The 19456-nt window shown below is 37.9% G+C and overlaps 1 protein-coding gene across 8 annotated transcripts in view; it reads right to left on the bottom strand.

Moving 5' to 3' along the window:
* Positions 1 to 742: 742 nt before the first annotated feature.
* Positions 743 to 19456, bottom strand: part of PCGF3 (polycomb group ring finger 3) — a 62379-nt gene continuing 43665 nt past the window's right edge. For all 8 annotated transcript variants that reach the window (XM_080372734.1, XM_080372739.1, XM_080372741.1 and 5 more), the window contains 7 exons: positions 13968 to 14064; positions 11722 to 11777; positions 10654 to 10764; positions 10107 to 10195; positions 8693 to 8830; positions 7881 to 7961; positions 743 to 6118 (listed from right to left, as the gene is read on the bottom strand). In XM_080372734.1, the coding sequence (XP_080228860.1) occupies positions 6071 to 6118; positions 7881 to 7961; positions 8693 to 8830; positions 10107 to 10195; positions 10654 to 10764; positions 11722 to 11777; positions 13968 to 14064 (620 nt within the window). In that variant the 3' untranslated portion in view covers positions 743 to 6070. The remainder of the gene's footprint in view (positions 6119 to 7880; positions 7962 to 8692; positions 8831 to 10106; positions 10196 to 10653; positions 10765 to 11721; positions 11778 to 13967; positions 14065 to 19456) is intronic.

The raw sequence follows: 19456 nt of genomic DNA, 5'->3' as shown, positions 1-19456 counted from the left end.
CTGTAGCAACTGATTTGCAGCTTTACTCTATTGTCTTGACTAGGCATTTTCAATTAATTTTACCAAAAAATTCCCCCATGCCTTTGATCTGTTCAGGTATTGAAACTCACAGGTCTTGAAGCTAAAAAGATCTTAAGTTATAAACAGGGCAAGCACCAACATCTGCCAAATACCACAATAGGCCATTTTTTTCCAAAGGCAAAACATTTTCAGTTCATTAATCAAAGCTCCCTGTAAAAGAACTCTTTTTTTTTTCCCTACCCGCACACTGAAGCAAAATAAAATACAACCAAAATGTGTGTGGATATGCTTTTTCATTTGGCATTTGTCTAAGTGAATGTCTGTGTTCCAGAATACTGCAGTCTGCCCCTGAGCATCTCCACCAGGTAAGGGCAAGATTGAATGTAACACATACAGGTCAGTTAAGTACCTTCTATCCACATCCACAGATACATAAGGACACCAGGGAATCTGTGCTCTTCCTCTTCGTAGCTGAAGCAGTTTTGTTTCCTAACTGGCATGTGCTTACTCGCCACACACTTGCCACAGCCATACTGCCATTCTGTGCAGTGCAGTAATACTGTGGCCATGGCTGCGTTTTGAGTAAAGTCAATCATGACAGTGGAATGCCACACCACCATTGTTTTTGTCACACTGTGTTTGTTCGGAGCTATGATGATGGCTAGTTCCTTATGTTCTTGGGGAAAAATGGGGCAATAACTTTCAGCCTGACAGTATTTCAGTTAGTTTCTCTGCTTTTATTAACAAGCATATAATATTAATTGGCAAAACACTGGATACAAGCTTCACTATCATAAAATCAAAACATTAAGCAATAATCCCAAAAGGCTTATTCAGACAAAACTAGCCACCAATAGTACAAAAATTACACAGCAACACAAAGCATAAAAAATTGTAAACTTTCAAATGAAGCTAAGCCAAAAATATGGTTTTACACTGTGACAGTTCCAGAATCTTTATTATGCCACATATGAGGATAAAGGCTTAGTGGTTGCACTGGCTTATTGTCCCTTAACAATCAAATAATCTTGTTGCAGAAGGAAAGAACAAACTCTCCTTTTGTCCAGACAAGTCACTTGAATTCAAGATTCCGTTAAACCAATGCTTTGAGTTTCAAATAAAAATACTAAAAAAACATACTGGAACATCAGTATTCAAAAATCAGGGCTCCTTCCTTCAGCCACACCTAACCGTTTGCAAGAATGATCACACTGGCTTCTTCTAATAATCTGGATGGTTCCACAAAGTTACCAACATCAGTGTTCATAGAATTGGACATTTAGTTCCTACCTTACCACTAGGATCTGTACAGGTCATTGTGGCTTTGAAAAATTTCCAAGAATCCTGAAGGATGACCAAACATGGATCAAATAGCAGGACAACAGCTTTAATTTGTATATAAATAAACCATAACTCCACAGTAAAACATTACTGTTGACTTGCCACAAGACACAAATTCCCAGAAAATGTTTGTACTGATTGCAAGTTTTGATTAAAGCAGAGATTGAAGTATTGTTCCATGTTGCCTAATGTTTTTCTTTCTGGGACTTTTTACTTCAGCAACAGATGTCAAGACCTTAGTTACAGTTAACTATATCTTACGTAGAGATTTTAGTGTGTGGAACAATTTTTTGCCTTGTTACCAACTGTAGGCAGACTAACTGAAGTATAGGTTGCATTAACATTTCCAGTGAAACATCCAAACTGAAGTGATTACCTGAGGAAATACAGAAACTTGATTTTTCTGTACAGTCAAGCCTTCTGTACAAAATGCATTTTAAGTACTTAAAGATTCATCTTGCTGATGTACAGAGTGGTTGGCTTTTTCCTATTATATTTAGCTCAATGGTAAGATGCTGTAAAATAGTCTAGTTGTATGGTTATATTTATCATCTAGTAGAAAAAACTCAAATGAATCTCCTAGGACTAACAATGTTGTTATAAAGACAATAAGAGCCAGATAAGCTTTCAAAGGCTTATAGCCTATTGGAAAAAAATAGCACCATCATAGCTGTAGTCTGATATTTTTTATGGTCCCATATCCCCAGAGGTGATAGTGTTGTGTATACTATTGCACAACCAATAAAAATAAATATTCCCAGGTTTGATGGTACACAAATATACCAGACATAACAATGGCACAAAACATTTTCAGATAGGCTGCAAGTCTTGCCGATTGCTTCCACAATTCACATTAAGGTTTCTTGCAAGATCATTTATTTTAAAATATTGCTGACAGATAGTTCTTGTACTTACACAAATTTAAATCCCACACTTCACTCTTAAAATAAAAAAAGAAACAAATCAAAAAACACACCCCCAAATAATAGCCCCAAATAAACCCCCATTTGAACAAGTGAGAAAAGCCATCTACATTCCTTTCAAATTTAAGGGTAAGTAGATGTTACATTTACAATTTAAACATATGCCTAAGAAATACATGTTTCAAACCTATTGCACAAAAGCATAAGTAATGCTCTTTATCCACAGAAAACAAAATACAAATAAAAGCTACTCAAACTCAAGGTAAAAGGAAGAAGCTTGTAAAAACATCTTACAATTTCATTTTATATGCCCGTAAATAAAGCTGGACCACTGAAACCAAAAATACTTGGATGGTAAAATAAGACAGAAGGCTTAAAATAGAATAAATAATTTTATAAAGTTAAAATTTAAAACCCCAAATCTTATTTAAATTCAATATTATATATTCTATCTGAATTCTCTATTTTTAATGAAACTATATTTAATGAGACTCTGAGCCTGGGTGATTCATCAGCCTCACTGCTGCTAAGGATAATGCAACAAGATACTTCTTTACTGCAATTATTTACCAGCATAAGCAATTGTGAAAATTACTTCACAGTAATCGCATCTTCATGAGGCCAAAACAAACTAATGATCTCACTAGGACTAAAGAGATATCTATGCTGAGTCCAACTTTTAGTCCAACTTTGAACAGTATCGGTGTTACTTTACCCAATATAATCTTGATATAAATTAACTGTCTCTTAAGCTTCACCGAAGTGAAACAAGGCTCTGACCCAAAGAAGGCCTCCCTCTGACCTCAATCCAATTGCAATGTAGTCTTTTAGTGAGGCTAAAGGAAATTAACATAGGGTCCAGATACAGTCACATCCCTCCTGAGGGAAAGAATTTCTATAGAGAAGATGTGACATGCGGTTTAGAAAAATAACTGAGTGGGTTTGGGTTTTTTTGTTTCTTTTTTTCTTTTCCCTGGTGAGGTTTTATCAGATTAAAACATTGCAAAATCAGTTACAGATAATTATGAGAAAAAAAGCCAAACAGCTGTAGGTATTAATACTGGCTTGAATGTATGTATTTCTGTAGGTATAAACAGAGTTTTCAATATATTGATAGCACCATAACAAATTTGAGTGATGCTAAAGATGGTTATAAACTTCTAAATACATGTTCTGTACTGTCGATTGTTACAGCAAGAGATAAATTTAACAGGCTTCTCAATTCGCATGCTTGTAACTAATTTCTCAGTTGCACAAGTTCACAGGGAAGTACTAAAATCCCAATATACTTTAACAGCACTGCATCGGTATCTAGTCGTACAAAACATTTCTGCAGTATACATACTCTGAGGTAGACAGATCTCATATATATATATATATATATATTTGTTCTTATGTGTGTATACATCTTGATGAAGGTGGTTAATCAGAATGCTGTCAGGCAGCTTTAATTTTGTGTCTACATCAGGTACAGCCAGTGCTTGTGTACTCAGGGTGCACAGAGGGTGGACAGTTACAGTCCTGTTCATATTCTCAGTGCCTCAGTGGCTACAGCCAGTCCCTTTACACTAGGACAGTAACAACTACATGAACAGCTCCAGAAAGGCCCAGTATGTCAGTTTGTGTACACATCCATACTACCTGCATTCACTGTTTTGAAAAGTTTATAAAAATGGTAGACCCATGATCTCATTTGTTCTTTTCTGCCAGTTCAAGTAATGTTAAAGACAGAAAAAAAAGCTAACATACATATATCTGAGTTCACAAACACTAAGACACAATCAGAGCCAAGTTTGATTCCATTGCTCATATGCATGCACACACACCCCCTACACAAACCCAGCCACCCAACCCAGATGTGGAGTTCTGCATAACCCAAACATTCAAATGCAGCTATCCTATACCCTTATCTTCAGGGACAGCAGTACTTTTTTGGCCTTTGTGTGGCTCTCCATCTCCACAGTTCAGTAGGCTTCCTTTCATTCTCTGCTTGCATACTTTTTGATTTCCTTCCTACTCATATCTGACTGTAATTAAAAATTAGGGCCCCTTTTTTTCAAAGGAAAACACAATTTGGAGCATCCCTTCTGCAGCAGCAGAGCTGAGAAAGGAGGACTGAAGACTCCAAAGAAGGAAATTACGGGACACACGCTGAGGAATTTGGTACTTTGAAAACTCAAGAAGAGGAAGAAGATTTAAAATGCTTGGATAAATCTCTTGCGGTACCAGCTTCCTATTATCGAGTAACAAGTAATACCTTCTAGCATACGAGGGGAAGGAGCACAGCTAGAGGAAATAGGGCAGTTACAGGCAAGCTCGTTTTCTTATTCCAAGACAATTTATCAAAAAAAATAGCAGGGTTTATTATTAGGCATAGCAACTAGCATTTTAGCAGACTGGAAAACTCTCCCAAAAATTAGAAGGTTAACTATTTCCAGCTGCCAATAATATGGTATAGCCTGTTTTCAGTGACTTGACCCCTGTGTCAGACAAAAACTCTCACAATCATACTACATAAGCTATACTGTATACAGCTTGCAGAAATCACTTCCAATTACCATTTTCTAAAAGCTAACTATTCCAAAAAGCCTTAAAAAAAGTGCAGTGAACCCTGCTAAGTGCTATTCAGGGTGCATTCCATAACATATATCTGCGTATAGATGTATGCACACATACATACATGCATGTGTATTACCTTGCATCCATTAGGGCTGATGCAAGCAAAATTATCAGTTAAGGCCAGAAGGTGCTAAGATAATCTTGTTTGATCCCCACCTCCTCCACAAGACAGCTAGGAATTGTGCTAAAGAAAATTCTATGGTTTCATAAGAAAACAGGTAAAGAAAATAAAGCTGTTCATAATGGTCTGAGGAATTCTTTGATCAGTGAAATGAAAAATAAGCAGTATCGCCCGAAGTTGTCCAAGAGCCAGTGTTTCAATAGTTAGTGAGAGCAAATTCTCCCTAAATGAAAAACTGATTTCTGCAAGCCACAACTACATAAGAAATGTTTATCTTTTTAAAAGTTCACAAATCTAGCACTTTTGAGTATCTGTCATTACGTGGTGCAATTTATGCCACCGCAAAATGTCAGGGCACAGTAAAATCAACTGAAATTATTCATATTAATCTTACCAAATCAACATGCATAGGGAAGTATCAAAACTTTACTAAAACACAAAGTCAGGAAAAGCAGTAACTGGGAAAAAATGCAAACTTATTGGTTTCCCAGATTTTCAGAGGTTTTTGATGCAGCATAATAAGTTACCACCAGTCACTGTATCATTAGGTATGTTTAATGCTCTACAGAATAACTTTAATAAAACCAATGCAATCAGGCATACTGGATAAGACAATAACACTTTGCAAAAATATAGTTTTTAAAGATTCAGGATGTGAAAAGTAACTAAATGTAACCTGGTGTCAAAAGCAACATTTTTAAAACATCCCACAACATTCTAACTTATTTTTATGTAACTCTAAGAGATAAATCAGGCTGAGCTACATGGAACTGTGAAGTGTTTTCAGTATCTGTAAATTTAGTGCTGGTAGTGTCCTGTTGAGTTGAGACTTCTTTCTTCCATACAAAAAAAGTATAAATAGATTCTATCCAGAAATCTAGGTAACACATCGCTAGAAGAAATATTCAGGACAGTCCACTATGAAAGCTCTACAGTCTTCTAAAATTATTCGGCTGGTTTGTGTCATGTGATTAGTGATGCACTAAGAAGGTGCCAGATGATAGTCTCTGCAAAAAACTCTGTCCAGAAGGACAATAAAGTTCTCTCACAGCAAGTCCATTTTGGGTCTGTAATGCAGCAGTAGAGGTGCTTTCTGCAAGACAGAAATATCAGAGAAGTTAGGAAACAAAACCTGAACTAATCTGTTTAGTAGGCAAAACATTTGTTTCTTAAACTAAAGCTTAAATGAATGATCAGAGTAGTCATCTGACCTGTCAAAATTTCACTTAGACCAAGACAAGATGCAATTTCATCTGTGGAGCTCAAACAAGAAGAAGTAAAGAATCCTTTCTCTTTTGTCTCAGGAGCTGATCTGTTTAACTTGGAAAATCCATTCCCAGTAAGGGAGAAATGCAGATGTCTAAAAAGCAGCATAAGAGCATGTAGTACTTCGTATGTAACAGCTATCACTTGATTCCTCTTCTGTGAACGTATCCATTACTTTTTCATGAATAGGTAAACTTCTAACATCAGTAAACCCCTGCACCAGGGAGCTCTGTCTCATGTGAACAATTGCTTCCTCTTGTTTGTTCTGGACCTCCCACCTACCAGTTTCATTTGACATCCGCCATCTGTTTCACTTGAGATGAAGTTCACAACTCCCTTTTCCATGTGACTCACATTTGCACAGATTTACATGACAAAGGTGAATAGCAGATTTGTACAGAAGCACATCAATTTGATGCTCTTCTTTGGTTGGTCATCCCCCCCAAATCCCTTTGTATCCTTTTATTTTTACCTACAGTGAACTTAAGGTGCTCAGTAATCAGAACAGTAAAGGCTTGCTCCAATCCTTTGTCAACAATCTGTCTTCACTATCCTAAATAACCAAAGTGTTCTCAGTGCACTGTTACTGCACTACTCAGATCCCTTTCCAGGTCATTCAGGAACACCATACCGAACAAATTCCAACAGAATTCCACTCATGACCTCTCTGCATTTCAAAGACTGACCACCATCCTGTGACTCTTAGGTAAATTATTTTTCTACACAAAGACAGAAAATACAGTTCCCTACTCCCACCTGCACCTCCTTCAGACATGCATCCAAAGACATCAAATGGTTCTACAACAGTGTGCACTGTAAGCTCAGACTGTATTGCTTGCACACTGAATACTAACTCTTAGTTCAAATTATCCCCAAACACACATACACTGACTGTTGGCGTGACTTACCTCCAAAGTGTTAAATTCTGCAATTCATTCTTACACCCATTTCACTTGAGCTGCCATTATTAATGTGATAACTAAAACTCAGAATGAACGCCCCACTGTTTAGTATTCCGTTTCGAGGAAGTTGCTTGAAGAAACCACAATAAGAAAGTCAAAGCTGTACTCAAACATTTTAACCAGCTTTGTTTATGCCTACTAAATGCTGCTAGAAGTTTCCTTAACTAAGGCACACAAGACTGCAATTACTGCCTCTCCTTTAGAAGTAGAACAGCCTTCCTGAGCTACAGAAGAGAACTGTGTTGAAAATTTCTGCCTTTTCTCTATCACAATCCATTTCCCCACCTTTGGATTAAAACTAGTTTTACCTGGAATAGTTAAAAAATAACACTTTTTTGGGGCTTCCGCTTCCACTGATAACAATTTGACAGTTGGTGCATGTTCCCTTTTCCCTTGCAATTAATATTTAATTTCCCTTTCCTTAATTTTCTTGGAAAGAAAATTAATTCTTGGTATTTAGGGATGCTGTATTAAAGTATCTTTAATATTAAGATACTTTAAAATTTAAGATATCAAAGTATCTTTTTATTGGATTTGCAGTTACTACAATATAGTTCCAAATTATGCTTATTTTATAAACATTTTATTTGGCTGCTTCATGATTTACTTGGAACCACTGCATCATACCTTAAATCTCCATCTAGTAACAACTACAAACTTCAGCGTGTGGTCCTTGCCAAGAATCTCTTCATTGCATAATATGTCCAGCTGACAACACAAAAGATGACAATTAATTGAGAGGCATACACAAAAAAAATGTATTTCAGATAGCACAACAAATGTCTGACACGATTTTTTTTTTTCTCTGAAGACACTAGAACTGTTCACCTTGCAGACAAAAATAGGACCAGGAAGGAAAAGAGAATGTCTTTTCTCAACATAAAGTGCTGAAAGATCATGTTGCTGCTTGTGCAGGAAATACTGTGTGAACTGGACCTAACTGTTTGATTTAGCTCCCCAAGCAGTACTAATGGCCCTTTACAGAAAGCTTTACATGCTTTTAAAAAGGCCCAATAAAATGATCAAGGAGACACAATTCACAAATCTCAAAGGCAGCTCTGTTATTTAACATGCCATGAAATTTTTTTACCTAATACCAGCCAGGTGGCTTTCTGCTACAAGGATATATTATTTAAATAAACTTGTCTGCTACCTCCTTTATATTCTATATTAATTGGTTTTTTTCAGATACTCAATAGCTATTTTTACTTTTCTACCTCAATGCTGAAAAATCTTGATATTAGAAACAGTGGCAAGTCCTGTATAGACCCAAAAAAGGGCAAGAAAACAACCATGTAACATATAATTCAAAAAATGAGGTATGCTTCTGTTTTCTGAAAACAGTCAGACTAAAAGACATTCCTTTGTCAAGGAAGAACCCTGCACTTTTTGTAAGGTTTTTATATCTACAAATCAATTTTAAAAAATTAAAATATTACCTCGTTAAAAGAAGACAGGTTAAGTTTTTTGGCAATGAACTTCTTTAGATGCAGGACTGTTGCTTGTGCTGAGCAACGAATCCATTTTCGTTTCAATCCACGCAATTTGCTGCTATTGCATTCCAAGCAGATGCTCACCTTCAGGAAAAACTACAAGTCAGGGTTGGCTGGAACAATTTTCTGCGATTGTCATCATGTATTCCATATGTAGTTTTTATTAACACAATGAAGTGAAACAGTACAGTACCAGTATTCCTTAAAGCAAAATGCCTGTAGTCTGTTAAATTCCATTTTCTAACATCTCCTCAGTTTAGTGATAGCACTGCTGCAATCAAAAGAGATCTAGACAAAAAAGCTCAAGAATTTTTGATGGTGGAACAAGGCTGCTTCAATCTGAATTCATAGGCTGTCAACAGCTCAAGAGGAGCCTATGTCAAAAGCCCGAGGAAGATAAATAGTAACAATACCATTGCCAATTTTTAATTATTGCTTCTAATGTAGCTCCTTGTGCTTAATGCAACTCCTATATCCAGTTTAAAACAAGAAATTTAACTCATTTAAAAGAAAATTTAAAGTTTGAAGAAAACAGATACAAACCACATAATGAATCTTTTAAATGCTAAAGATTATACTCCAAAAAGTGTCTCTAAGTTCTGTGCTTCAATTCTCACTTCTTTTTTCATCCAGGTATTCAGTCTAAGCTCTTTGTGATAATTTACTTTAAGTGCTTAAGGATATACCACAAGGTACAAACCCTTTGAAAGTTCCATTACATTATAATTGAAAACAAAATTAATCCAAGCTTAATTTACTCTGGACACACATAACAGGAAAACATAAAAGGGATGTTTTTTATATCCCAAAATGAGATTTCACTTCCAAACATGCTTTGTGCTTAAAACTTAATGGTGAATTTCCCAACTTTCATGCTGTTTTTAGGCTATAGGGCTACTGCTGTCTTAGTATTAGAAGTTTAAAACAAAATATATAGTAAGTTAGTAATAAGTGCAAAAGGTTTTATTCATAATTATTGATACACATTCAGCTCAATGTATCACAGGGCTACACTCCTTTAGAAGGGGAGCCAAATAACCTTTTACTTTTTTTTTTTTTTAATTAAAAAAAAATAAAAAAGAGTAAAATTTGCTTTCAAAACAAATCCAAATAAATACTTCGGGAACTCATAAGCAAACAGCCAGAACTATCAAATCTTAATGAAAATGTTTTAACTATATTCTTCATTCCTGTCAAAACTCAAAGATGGAACTCAGGCACACAAAAAAGCACTGGGTATCTTGTTTGTATCAGAGGACAGAAAAAGTAGCGTGAAACATTTACTTTTCTTCTCTGCTAGCTTACCAAAGCACTAAAGCTAAAACACAAGATAAAACTAAAATATGCCCTATGAGCTCACCTGTTCATCACTTCGGTGGTAGTCATTATCTTCTTCCTGTTTTTCCTCTGAAGTTTCTTTGTTTGAATTTTCATCTGTTTTAGCTTCACCTTAGATAAGAAACCAGATACATGGGATAACATTTAGCAGCAGCTTGTAATGCTAACATGATTACAATGGCACAGTTCAGGACTGCAATATAGAATAAACTTTGCTCTTCCCAAATTGTACTTAACTGCCTAGCACCACTAGCTGCCAACAGTCCCACACATGATACAGAGCTCAACCACTAGCAGCCTAGAAGCTGGGTAATTTCAGAGTCCCCATGTAGGTGCTACTATGGAGATCTCATTTGCCAAGAGTAACATGCTACAAGCAGCTAAAAAGAAAGATATGCACAAATATGGGACAACGCAAAAATCCTACACTCGCTGTTTTCTGCAGTGATATAAACCAATTTTGATTGTAATAAACCAACTACGCACATACCTCCAACAGGCCTGTTCATCAGTTCAGCAATTTACTAGTTGCTACCCACACAAGAAAGAATAAATAAAGTACCATTTACCATTTCGATGGGAATCTAGGTGCTGTTTTGCAGAACATGTCTCCCCTTTGATGTCCCCAGGAACTTCCATGCCCAGTTTGTGATAAAACTCCCTTTGCTTTTTCACTTCCGCTGTTTAAAATTGTAAATATTAATCCCTGTAATAAAGTTCTAATGCAATATTTATGAAGTCATTCCAAATCCCTTCCCTCTTAAGTGAAACAGGCTTCCCAACAAGTAGTGGTACTGTCAGTATTTACTACATTCCATCTCTGCTATTGTATCAAGTCATGCCTCATCTTATTTTTCAGAGTTAGAATCCTATGAATTCATCTCTATAGCCACTATTATAGCATTCTTATTAGAATAAGACAGTATTTAAAATACTATACCTTATTTTGAATCCTTCCCATGTTATTTCAGTCAAACTATTGTTTTTGAATTTTTATTTATAGTTCGGATTTTAAATATGATAGAAATAATTTTTAAATAATCCATCTAATCTTATTGATGTTTTGAGAATGTTCTGGTTATGCAGCTTCAATGGATTAAAATACTCTATTTAAATGAAAGTTGCAGCATACATTAAGACAAGAAATTACTAAGCAGTTACTATGAAGTACTTCTTAAGCTGAACAGATCCACTCTTAAAAAGGATTATGAAAAAACAAATTGAAAGTTACCTGCTACGGACAGACTGACAGTAGCAGAAACGGCACTGAAACTAAAAGCTGTTCTGCATTACATTCTACCTCTGAGAATTCTAAAAAGCTGGCACAACAGGTTAAGTACACAGTTTAACAAGTGAGAGTTACAGTGTGCCAACATTTAAAAAGTTGAACTACTATTCTGCTTTACTTAGTGCTACTTAGTATATTTCTTCCACCACCTCCATCTGCTGCTAGTACAGGTATGAAATTAAACTAATCCCTACAAATGACAGAAATTAAGGAATATGGCTTTTCATTGTATTTTTTTCTCAGTTCCACCCCCTCCCCTTTTCATCACCTAAGACTTTTTTTTTTTTTTTAAAGTGTTAAAGAAGTATGTGCAAAACAACCTCTAAAAAAAGGCCGTACCACAACTTACCTTCTTGGAGACCTGGCACAAGTTTGTAAACAATATCTTGCATTGTTCGGTCATGACTCGCAAGAAAAAAACAAAATTAAAAGATTAAGTCAACCATCTAGATTCAAAACATTTCTCTTAAAAAAAGTTCTATTATTAAATTGATGTGAAATCTCTAAATTCACATATGAAGAATTTAAATTTTCAAATCAGTATTTGTATCAAATGAGAGAACAGTAACATGAAACAAATTATGAAAAAAAGTACAAGCTAAAACAGAAGCCCAAGGGAAGTTTGAAGAAGAATACTCCTGGACATGTGGAAGACAATGCCGCATGGAACACAGCCTCCTGCATGAAGACAAGTATGTCATTAATAATTTCAAAATTAGGCACTGGTGAGGCTGCACCTTGAATCCCACGCTCAGTTTCAAGCCCCTCACTTCAAGAGGGATGTAGAGGTGCTGGTGCGTGTTCAGAGAAAGGTAACAAAGCTGGTGAAGGGTCTGGAGAAGAACTCCTACGAGGAGCAACTGAGTTGTTCAGTCTGGAGAAAAGGAGGCTGAGGGGGGACCTTACTGCTCTCTACAGCTGCCTGAAAGGAGGATGTAGGCAGGTGGGGGTCAGTCTCTTCTCCCAGATAACAAATGACAGGACAAGAGAAAACAGCCTCAAGTTGTACCAAGGGAGGTTCAGATTGGATATTAGGAAAATTTTCTTCACTGAAAGGGTGTTGAAGCAGTGGAACAGGCTGCCCAGGGAGGCAGTGGAATCACCATCCCTGGAGGTGTTTAAAAAATGCATAGATGCAGTGCTTAGGCACATGGTTTAGGGGAGGATTCAGCAGCCCTGGGTTTATGGTTGGACTTGATGATCTTAAAGGTCTTTTCCAACCTAAAGGATTCTATGATTCTAATTCTCAACCCCATCCAGGAGGTCAAAATCACATTCAGTAGTACTAGCAACAGTATCAGGACTAGTGGCTATGCTGATTACAACATTCCAAAGACATTCAGAATTTCCAAAAAAGAAAAGCCAAAGGTGTAATTATCAGTAGATAGCTAGCACCCAAGTACAGGGCTGACAGCAATTCCGAGTACACCGACCAGATGAGCTTCACAGCCACCAAATCCAGCATTTCATAAGCCAGCACTATACAGTACAACACAGAGATGACTTTAGCTTAGACCCCAAGACAACAAGTGGCACAAAAGGGAATGAATACTGCAAGCAAAGTAAATAAAACAACCCTGAGATCATGGACGACAACTTTAGAAGCAAAGAAATCTGCATTTTGGCTAGTGACCATTATAATCATACAATGAATATTTACAACAATTTCTTCTAACACACTGAGTCAGACCTGTCATTATATCAAAACTTCGAGCCCACCATGCGGCTGCTCAATCACTGCCCCCTAACCCACAGGGAGGGGAAAAAGGATCATGAAAAAGGTAAAACTTGAGGGTTGAGGTAAGAACAATTTAATAATCGAATAAAATAAAAGCAATAAAAACAACAATTATAATGAAAAGGAGGGAGAAGGGGAGAGGAATAAAATTCAAAGGGAAGAGAGAAAAGAAAACAAGGGGGACACAGTACAATAGCTCACCACCCACAGTCCGATACCGAACCCGTCCCTGAGCTGCGAGCAGGGCCTGGCCAACACCCTCCAGTTTATATACTCAGCATGACGTTCTATGGTATGGAGTATCCCTTTTTCGTTTCCCTGAATGGTTAGTTCAGGTCAGCCATCCTGGCTGTGTCCCCTCCCAATTTCTTGTACCCCTCCAGCTTTCTTGCTGGCAAGGCCCAAGAAACTGAAAAGTCCTTGCCTTAGTATAAACATTACCTAGCAACAACTAAAAACATCGGTGTTATCAACATTGTTCTCACACCAAATTCAAAACACAGCACTGCACCAGCTACTAATATGAAAGTTAACTCTATCCCAGCTGAAATCAGGACAGTAACTTTAATGACCCAAGCATACAGAATGAGGAATGACTAAATCCCATTACAACACACACAGAAATTAAACAGTACACACTTTGCTTGCTTTTAAGTCTGCAAGAATCTAACAGATGTCAAGGACTTGCAAATTCATAGCAAAATTTGATCCCACATCTCCTAAATCAGCTTCAAACTTCCTTTTAAACGTTTAAAGTGCTGATAAGCAAGTAAGAAAATGCAGGAAAAAGCTGTGCTATATTATAGAGGCTGGAACAGTCTAGAGTGAAGCTAGTTCACTTCTGCTTTCATACTTACCCAATATACTGTAATGGGTGGCTCTGATGTATAACAATTCTGCAGGTGGGACAGGTGTTGTTTTCCTCCAAATATTTCACTAGGCAGCTTCTACAGACTGATAAAAAGGACATTCATGATTAAGAAAAGAAATAAAAGCAGCATAATGAAAAAAAGAGCTTGGTTTTATACAGTCACAGATACGCACCTTAGTTAAATTTACACAAAAGTCATGTCTAACATGCAGAACACTGTTTCCAATATCTTTCATTAACGTTCTTGATAGAGGGATGTGATACACTAGAATTAAGGCATATGTACCTAGCCAGATTCTTCCTAAGGAAGTATATAACACACAATCCCACTCCAGAATTTCCCTAGAATGGCAGTTTCTAGCCAGTCAATATCATAGTGCTTGCACCATTCAGCTTGCACAAATGTTACAGGAACTGTACGCCATTAAGATACTAAGCCTATTTGCTTTATCTGTGGCCACAAACAGAAGTAAAGTGTACAGTGGCAACGAACCCAACAGATAAAAATTATTCCAAAGTTGGGTAAGTTTCAAAAAAGAACAGAAAATTTTCAAAAAGTGGATACCCAGGTGCTATTTTAACTGTCATACGAGTACACTACAGTTAAACTTCCACTGGAGAAAAAAAAATTACATGGGCACTGACCTTCAGTATTTGTAAAATGTCCTGGCAGAAGTTGTTAAAGCAGTGCTCATTATAAAGCTGCATCTTTTGGAACTGTTTCCATATGCATAGACACAATCATCCACATCTCATTTAAAGTAAACTCTTTATACCTCCCTACCCTGTTTCTCCAGAAACAGTACTCATAATACACACTGCTATATGATATCCTGACTCACTTGAAGTTACAACTCAAAAATGTAAGGGAAAAGAAAAAAGCTGGCAGGAGGGAAATAGCTTTTCCTTTAACATCAGTAGTTCATGCAATCTTGGTATTAACGCACTTTCTTATCACCTAAAATGAAAGAATTTCTGTAACTATAGTGCCATCTACCTCTCAGACAAGATGACAGCACAGTTAAATAAGCACTTGTTAATACAAAAACAACCTTACACAGCAGTGAACAAAGCATAGTAAGTTTGCATTCTGCATTCTATTTACAGAGTTAGGATGATAGTACTGATGTTGGCAGAGGTTAGACCTCCACCTCATAGCTTTGCACACTAAGCACAGATGTTGCACAGCAGTCTTTCAGTGGAGCGTCTGAGCAGCAGATCCATTCACAAAAGTGAAGCCAAATCCCAGTCTTATCAAGTCAGTGAAAGCAGGACCTGACAGTGGAAGCAGGGACAGGTATTTTGGGAAGAGTGGGGTGTGGTTCAGCTGTGTAGGGATGGGGTCAGGAAGCCCATGGCACAGCTGGAGCTCAACTTGGTAAGGGATGCAAAGAACAATAAGGGCTTCTATAGGTATGTCCGCCAGAAAAGTAAGGTCAGAGAAGTGTACCCCCCCAGTGAACACAACTGGCAAATTGGTAACAATGGACTGGGAGAAGGCTGAGGTACTCAACAACTTTTTTGCCTCACTCTTCACTGGCAACCTTTCTTCCCACACCTCTCTAGTGGATGGACCTCAAGGCAGGGACTGGGGGAGTACAGGTCCCTCCCACTGTAAAAGAAGACAAATTTCATGACCACACGAGGAACCTGCACATACTGAGTCTGTGCGATCTGACGAGACGCATCCCAGAGTCCTGAGGGAATTGGTGGGTATCGTTGCCAAGTCACTCTCCATGATGGCCATGACAGCCATGTGAAATCCCTGATGACTGGAAAAAGGGAAACACTGCACTCATTTTTATGACGGGTAGAAAGGCAGGATCCTGGGGACTTACTGACCTGTCAGCCTTACTGCTGTGCCTGGGAAGATCATGGAACAGAGCCTCCTAGAAGCTATGCTAAGGCACATGGAGGACAGGGAGGTGATCTGAGACAGTCAGCATCGCTTTGCCAAGGGTAAGTCCTGTCTGACCAACCTACTGGCCTTCTATGATGGCTGTGTATGACTACGTAAGCAGACAATGTTTCCCACAACATTTCCTCTCAGTTGGAGAGATACCGATTTCATGGATGGACGATACAGTGGATAAGGTATTGGCTGGATGGTTGCCTCCAGAGAGCAGTGATTAACAGCTCAATGTCCAGATGGAGATCAGGGACAGTACTGTCTACTATCTTCATCAATGGCATAGACAGAGGAACAAGTGCACCCTCAGCAAGTCTGCAGACAACACCAAGTGTGCAGGTGACACGCTTAAGGGACAGAATGCCACTCAGGGACCTGGACAAGCTCAAGAAGTGTGCCCATGTGAACCTCACGGCGTTCAACAAGGCCAAGTGCAATGTCCTGCACCTGGGTTGAGGCAACTCTCAGTATCAATACAGGCTGGTGGATGAAGGGATTAAGAGCAGCCCTGAAGGGAATGACCTGGGGGTACTTGTGGATGAAAAACTGGACATGAGCCAGCAGCATGTGCTCGCAGGCCAGAAAGCCAACCAAATCTTAGGCTGCATCAAACAAAACATGGCCAGCAGGATGAGGCAGGTGATTCTTCCTCCCCATTCTGCTCTCACGAGACCCCACCCTGCATATTGCATCAAGCTTTAGAGTCTTCAGCACAAGAAGTACATGGACTTGTTGGAGCAGGTCCAGAGGCGGCCCACTAAAATGATCAGAGGGATGGAACACCTCTCCTATGAGGAAAAGCTGACAGAATTGGGGTCGTTTAGCTTAGAGAAGACAAGGCTCTGGGGAGACCTTATTGTGGCCTTGCAATACTTAAAGGGGGCTTATGAGAAAGATGGGGACACACTCTTCAGCAGGGTCTGCAGAGATACCACAAGGGGTAATGGTTTTAAACTAAAAGAGGGTAGATTCAGACTAGATATAAGGGAGAATTATTTTTTTTACCATGAGGGTGGTGAAACACTGGAACAGGTTGCCCAGAGATGTGGTAGGTGCCCCATCTCTGGAAAGATTCAGGGTCAGGTTGGACAGGGCTCTGAGCAACCAACATATCTAGTTGAAGATATCCCTGCTCATTGTAGGGGTGTTGGACTAGATGACCTTTAAAGGTCCCTTCCAACGCAAACCATTCCATGATATCTTTTAAAACAACAGCCCATTTGGGTACATCTTCCAGTTTGGACTGGGTAAACGTTAACTCCGTCTAAACTGAACTTGTCACAAGACAGCTCAGGTTCTGGAATGTTTATTTGTTTAAGCACAGCATCCAAATAAATGCAACTAGATAGCTTATGGAGGGTGCTGAAGCCTTCTAGATTGGTTCTTTATTCACAAGGCCTGTGAATTTTCAGGCATTAAAATCTCCTGAAACCACAAGTCCTAGAAGTATGGGCCAGCCAACATAGGAACTGTTCTAGGTTCTGAAAAAATAGTATTGCTACAGTTTTTCCATTACCTGTGATTTCCAAAGTCTCTAACCTCCATTTATTCAAACAATCGGGCACTGATTGTAGGCCTAAACTGAGCTGTGCATTTTCTGATTACTTTTACATTACACTTAAACTTATTAAAGAACTTTCATTAGAAAAGGAACAAAGTTAATCCCCACTTTTTTTTTTTTTTAATTTCATTCCTGTTGACTTTTAAAATTTCTGTTTCTAGTTCAAGAAATATGGTTGGTCTTTCATTGTCCTCATGAATTCACAAAACAATACCTTTCATAACACACAAGGACAGCTTTTACACATGAACAGTAATGAAACTCCTACTACAAATGTGTAAGTTTAACAAGACTTGCATATATCTGCTAACCTAGAATTCTCATCAGTAAACAGATGTAAACTGAGATACTACTAATGCAGCTTTTATCTACTGACTTATAGGCCTGCCTGTCACCAACAAACTAAAGCTATAGCAGAGAAACAAGTAAGAAAGGGAGCAAAAAAGCTTGGTTTCCCCTGAATTCTGTTACAAAAGAAGTTGGCCACGTCCCTCCAAAGGGCTGACCCTGGTCCTCCAAATTATTCTCAAAGGACTCATGATCTGTATTTACTACTAAAGTGAAGAGTCTCTGAACAACTGAAGGGCAGGAAATTAGAAAAAAAGTAATGACAAAGGTAAGACAACTGTGCAGTTCTGAGTAGAAACAGAACATTTCAAGGTAGTGTAATTCAGCAGAAAATTCACAATCTCAACAGACAGGGCAATTTCAGGATACATTTTGCAAGAATGTTTTTCCAGAAATGACTATTATTACCAATAATGTACGTAATACAAACAATGTCAACATGTATAAAGTTTTTTAAAAAAGAGAGGGCTGTGTGGCTCTTCTCAGAAACTGCAATTCTACAGGACACACATGGAAGTAGTATTATGAAAGATAAACAGCCAAAATAAAGGAGGGACATGCCACAATGGAAGAAGAAAAGAAACCCAAAGGAAGCAGAAGCTAGCAAGGAGCATTCCATGGCTTTTGAAGCAAGCACTGTAGCACTGTGGATTAATCTAAAAATTTTCACTATAAGCAAATTTAAGAAATGGTGTAGATTATGTCGGTTGAGGGGTTGTTCTGGGTTTTTTTTAAGAAAAAAGAAAAATGACGTGCCAGCTCTATGTCAGCCATGCCAACTTGTTATAATACTGCCTTTGTATATTATGTTGTTAATCACAGCAGTAAAGAATTGTGGGGCAAAGCTAAGTAGAAGTCTAGCTTAAGGATCCCTGCACTTCAAAAAGAACACTATGGAAATTTAGATGCAAAACAGACACAGAAGGGACATGAGAATAACCAAAATGACATGGAAAGTATGACAAGAACAACAAAGTCATTAAAGCTGATGAATAGAACTTTTAACTTAAATACAATGGAAAACTTAGTATCTGACAAATCATGAGCATTGTATTTCCCCTTTGTAAGATATTTTAGGTGAAGAATAAGTATGCTAAAACTTTCATTTTGTGGAGATGAAGACACTGCCACCAAATAATTTCCCTCCAAGAAAGTTTAGAACTATGACTCATTAAGCTATTCAAACAACATACTAGCTTTATCAGAATAAGAATAAAATACTGTGACAGAAGCATTTTAAAACATGGGATGTTTGAAGTTGCATGGCAAATACTATTTCATAGATTAACAGAGGTCTGTATAAACCAAACAAGTGATATTCCAAGCTCTGAACAGACAAAACTGGAGAAATGGAAGCTGCTGGGTGGCAAGGATGAACTGGTAAACTGCAGGGATTCTGAAGACACAGAAAAAATACTTTTGGCAAAACCCTGTAAGATAAGGCGTAAAAGCCATCAATGTGGCTGCTACAGAGGATATTTAAAGTCACTACAGCAGGCCTTCTGAACTGAAGGGTTAATTCCTCAGCTGATACCTACCTTGGCAAAGGAAACTGAGGATTGGAACAGATCCAAGACAGAAAATAGTTTTGGAGTTACCACTCTGCACTATAAGGGTGCTTCTCCTCAGAAGGAAGCTTTCCAGATCTTTAGTTGGA

Source organism: Falco punctatus, assembly GCF_963210335.1.
Source record: "Falco punctatus genome assembly, chromosome: Z".
Classification (NCBI taxonomy): Eukaryota; Metazoa; Chordata; class Aves; order Falconiformes; family Falconidae; genus Falco; species Falco punctatus.
Note: the sequence above shows the minus strand (reverse complement) of the source record. Positions and strands in the feature narration are given on the sequence as shown.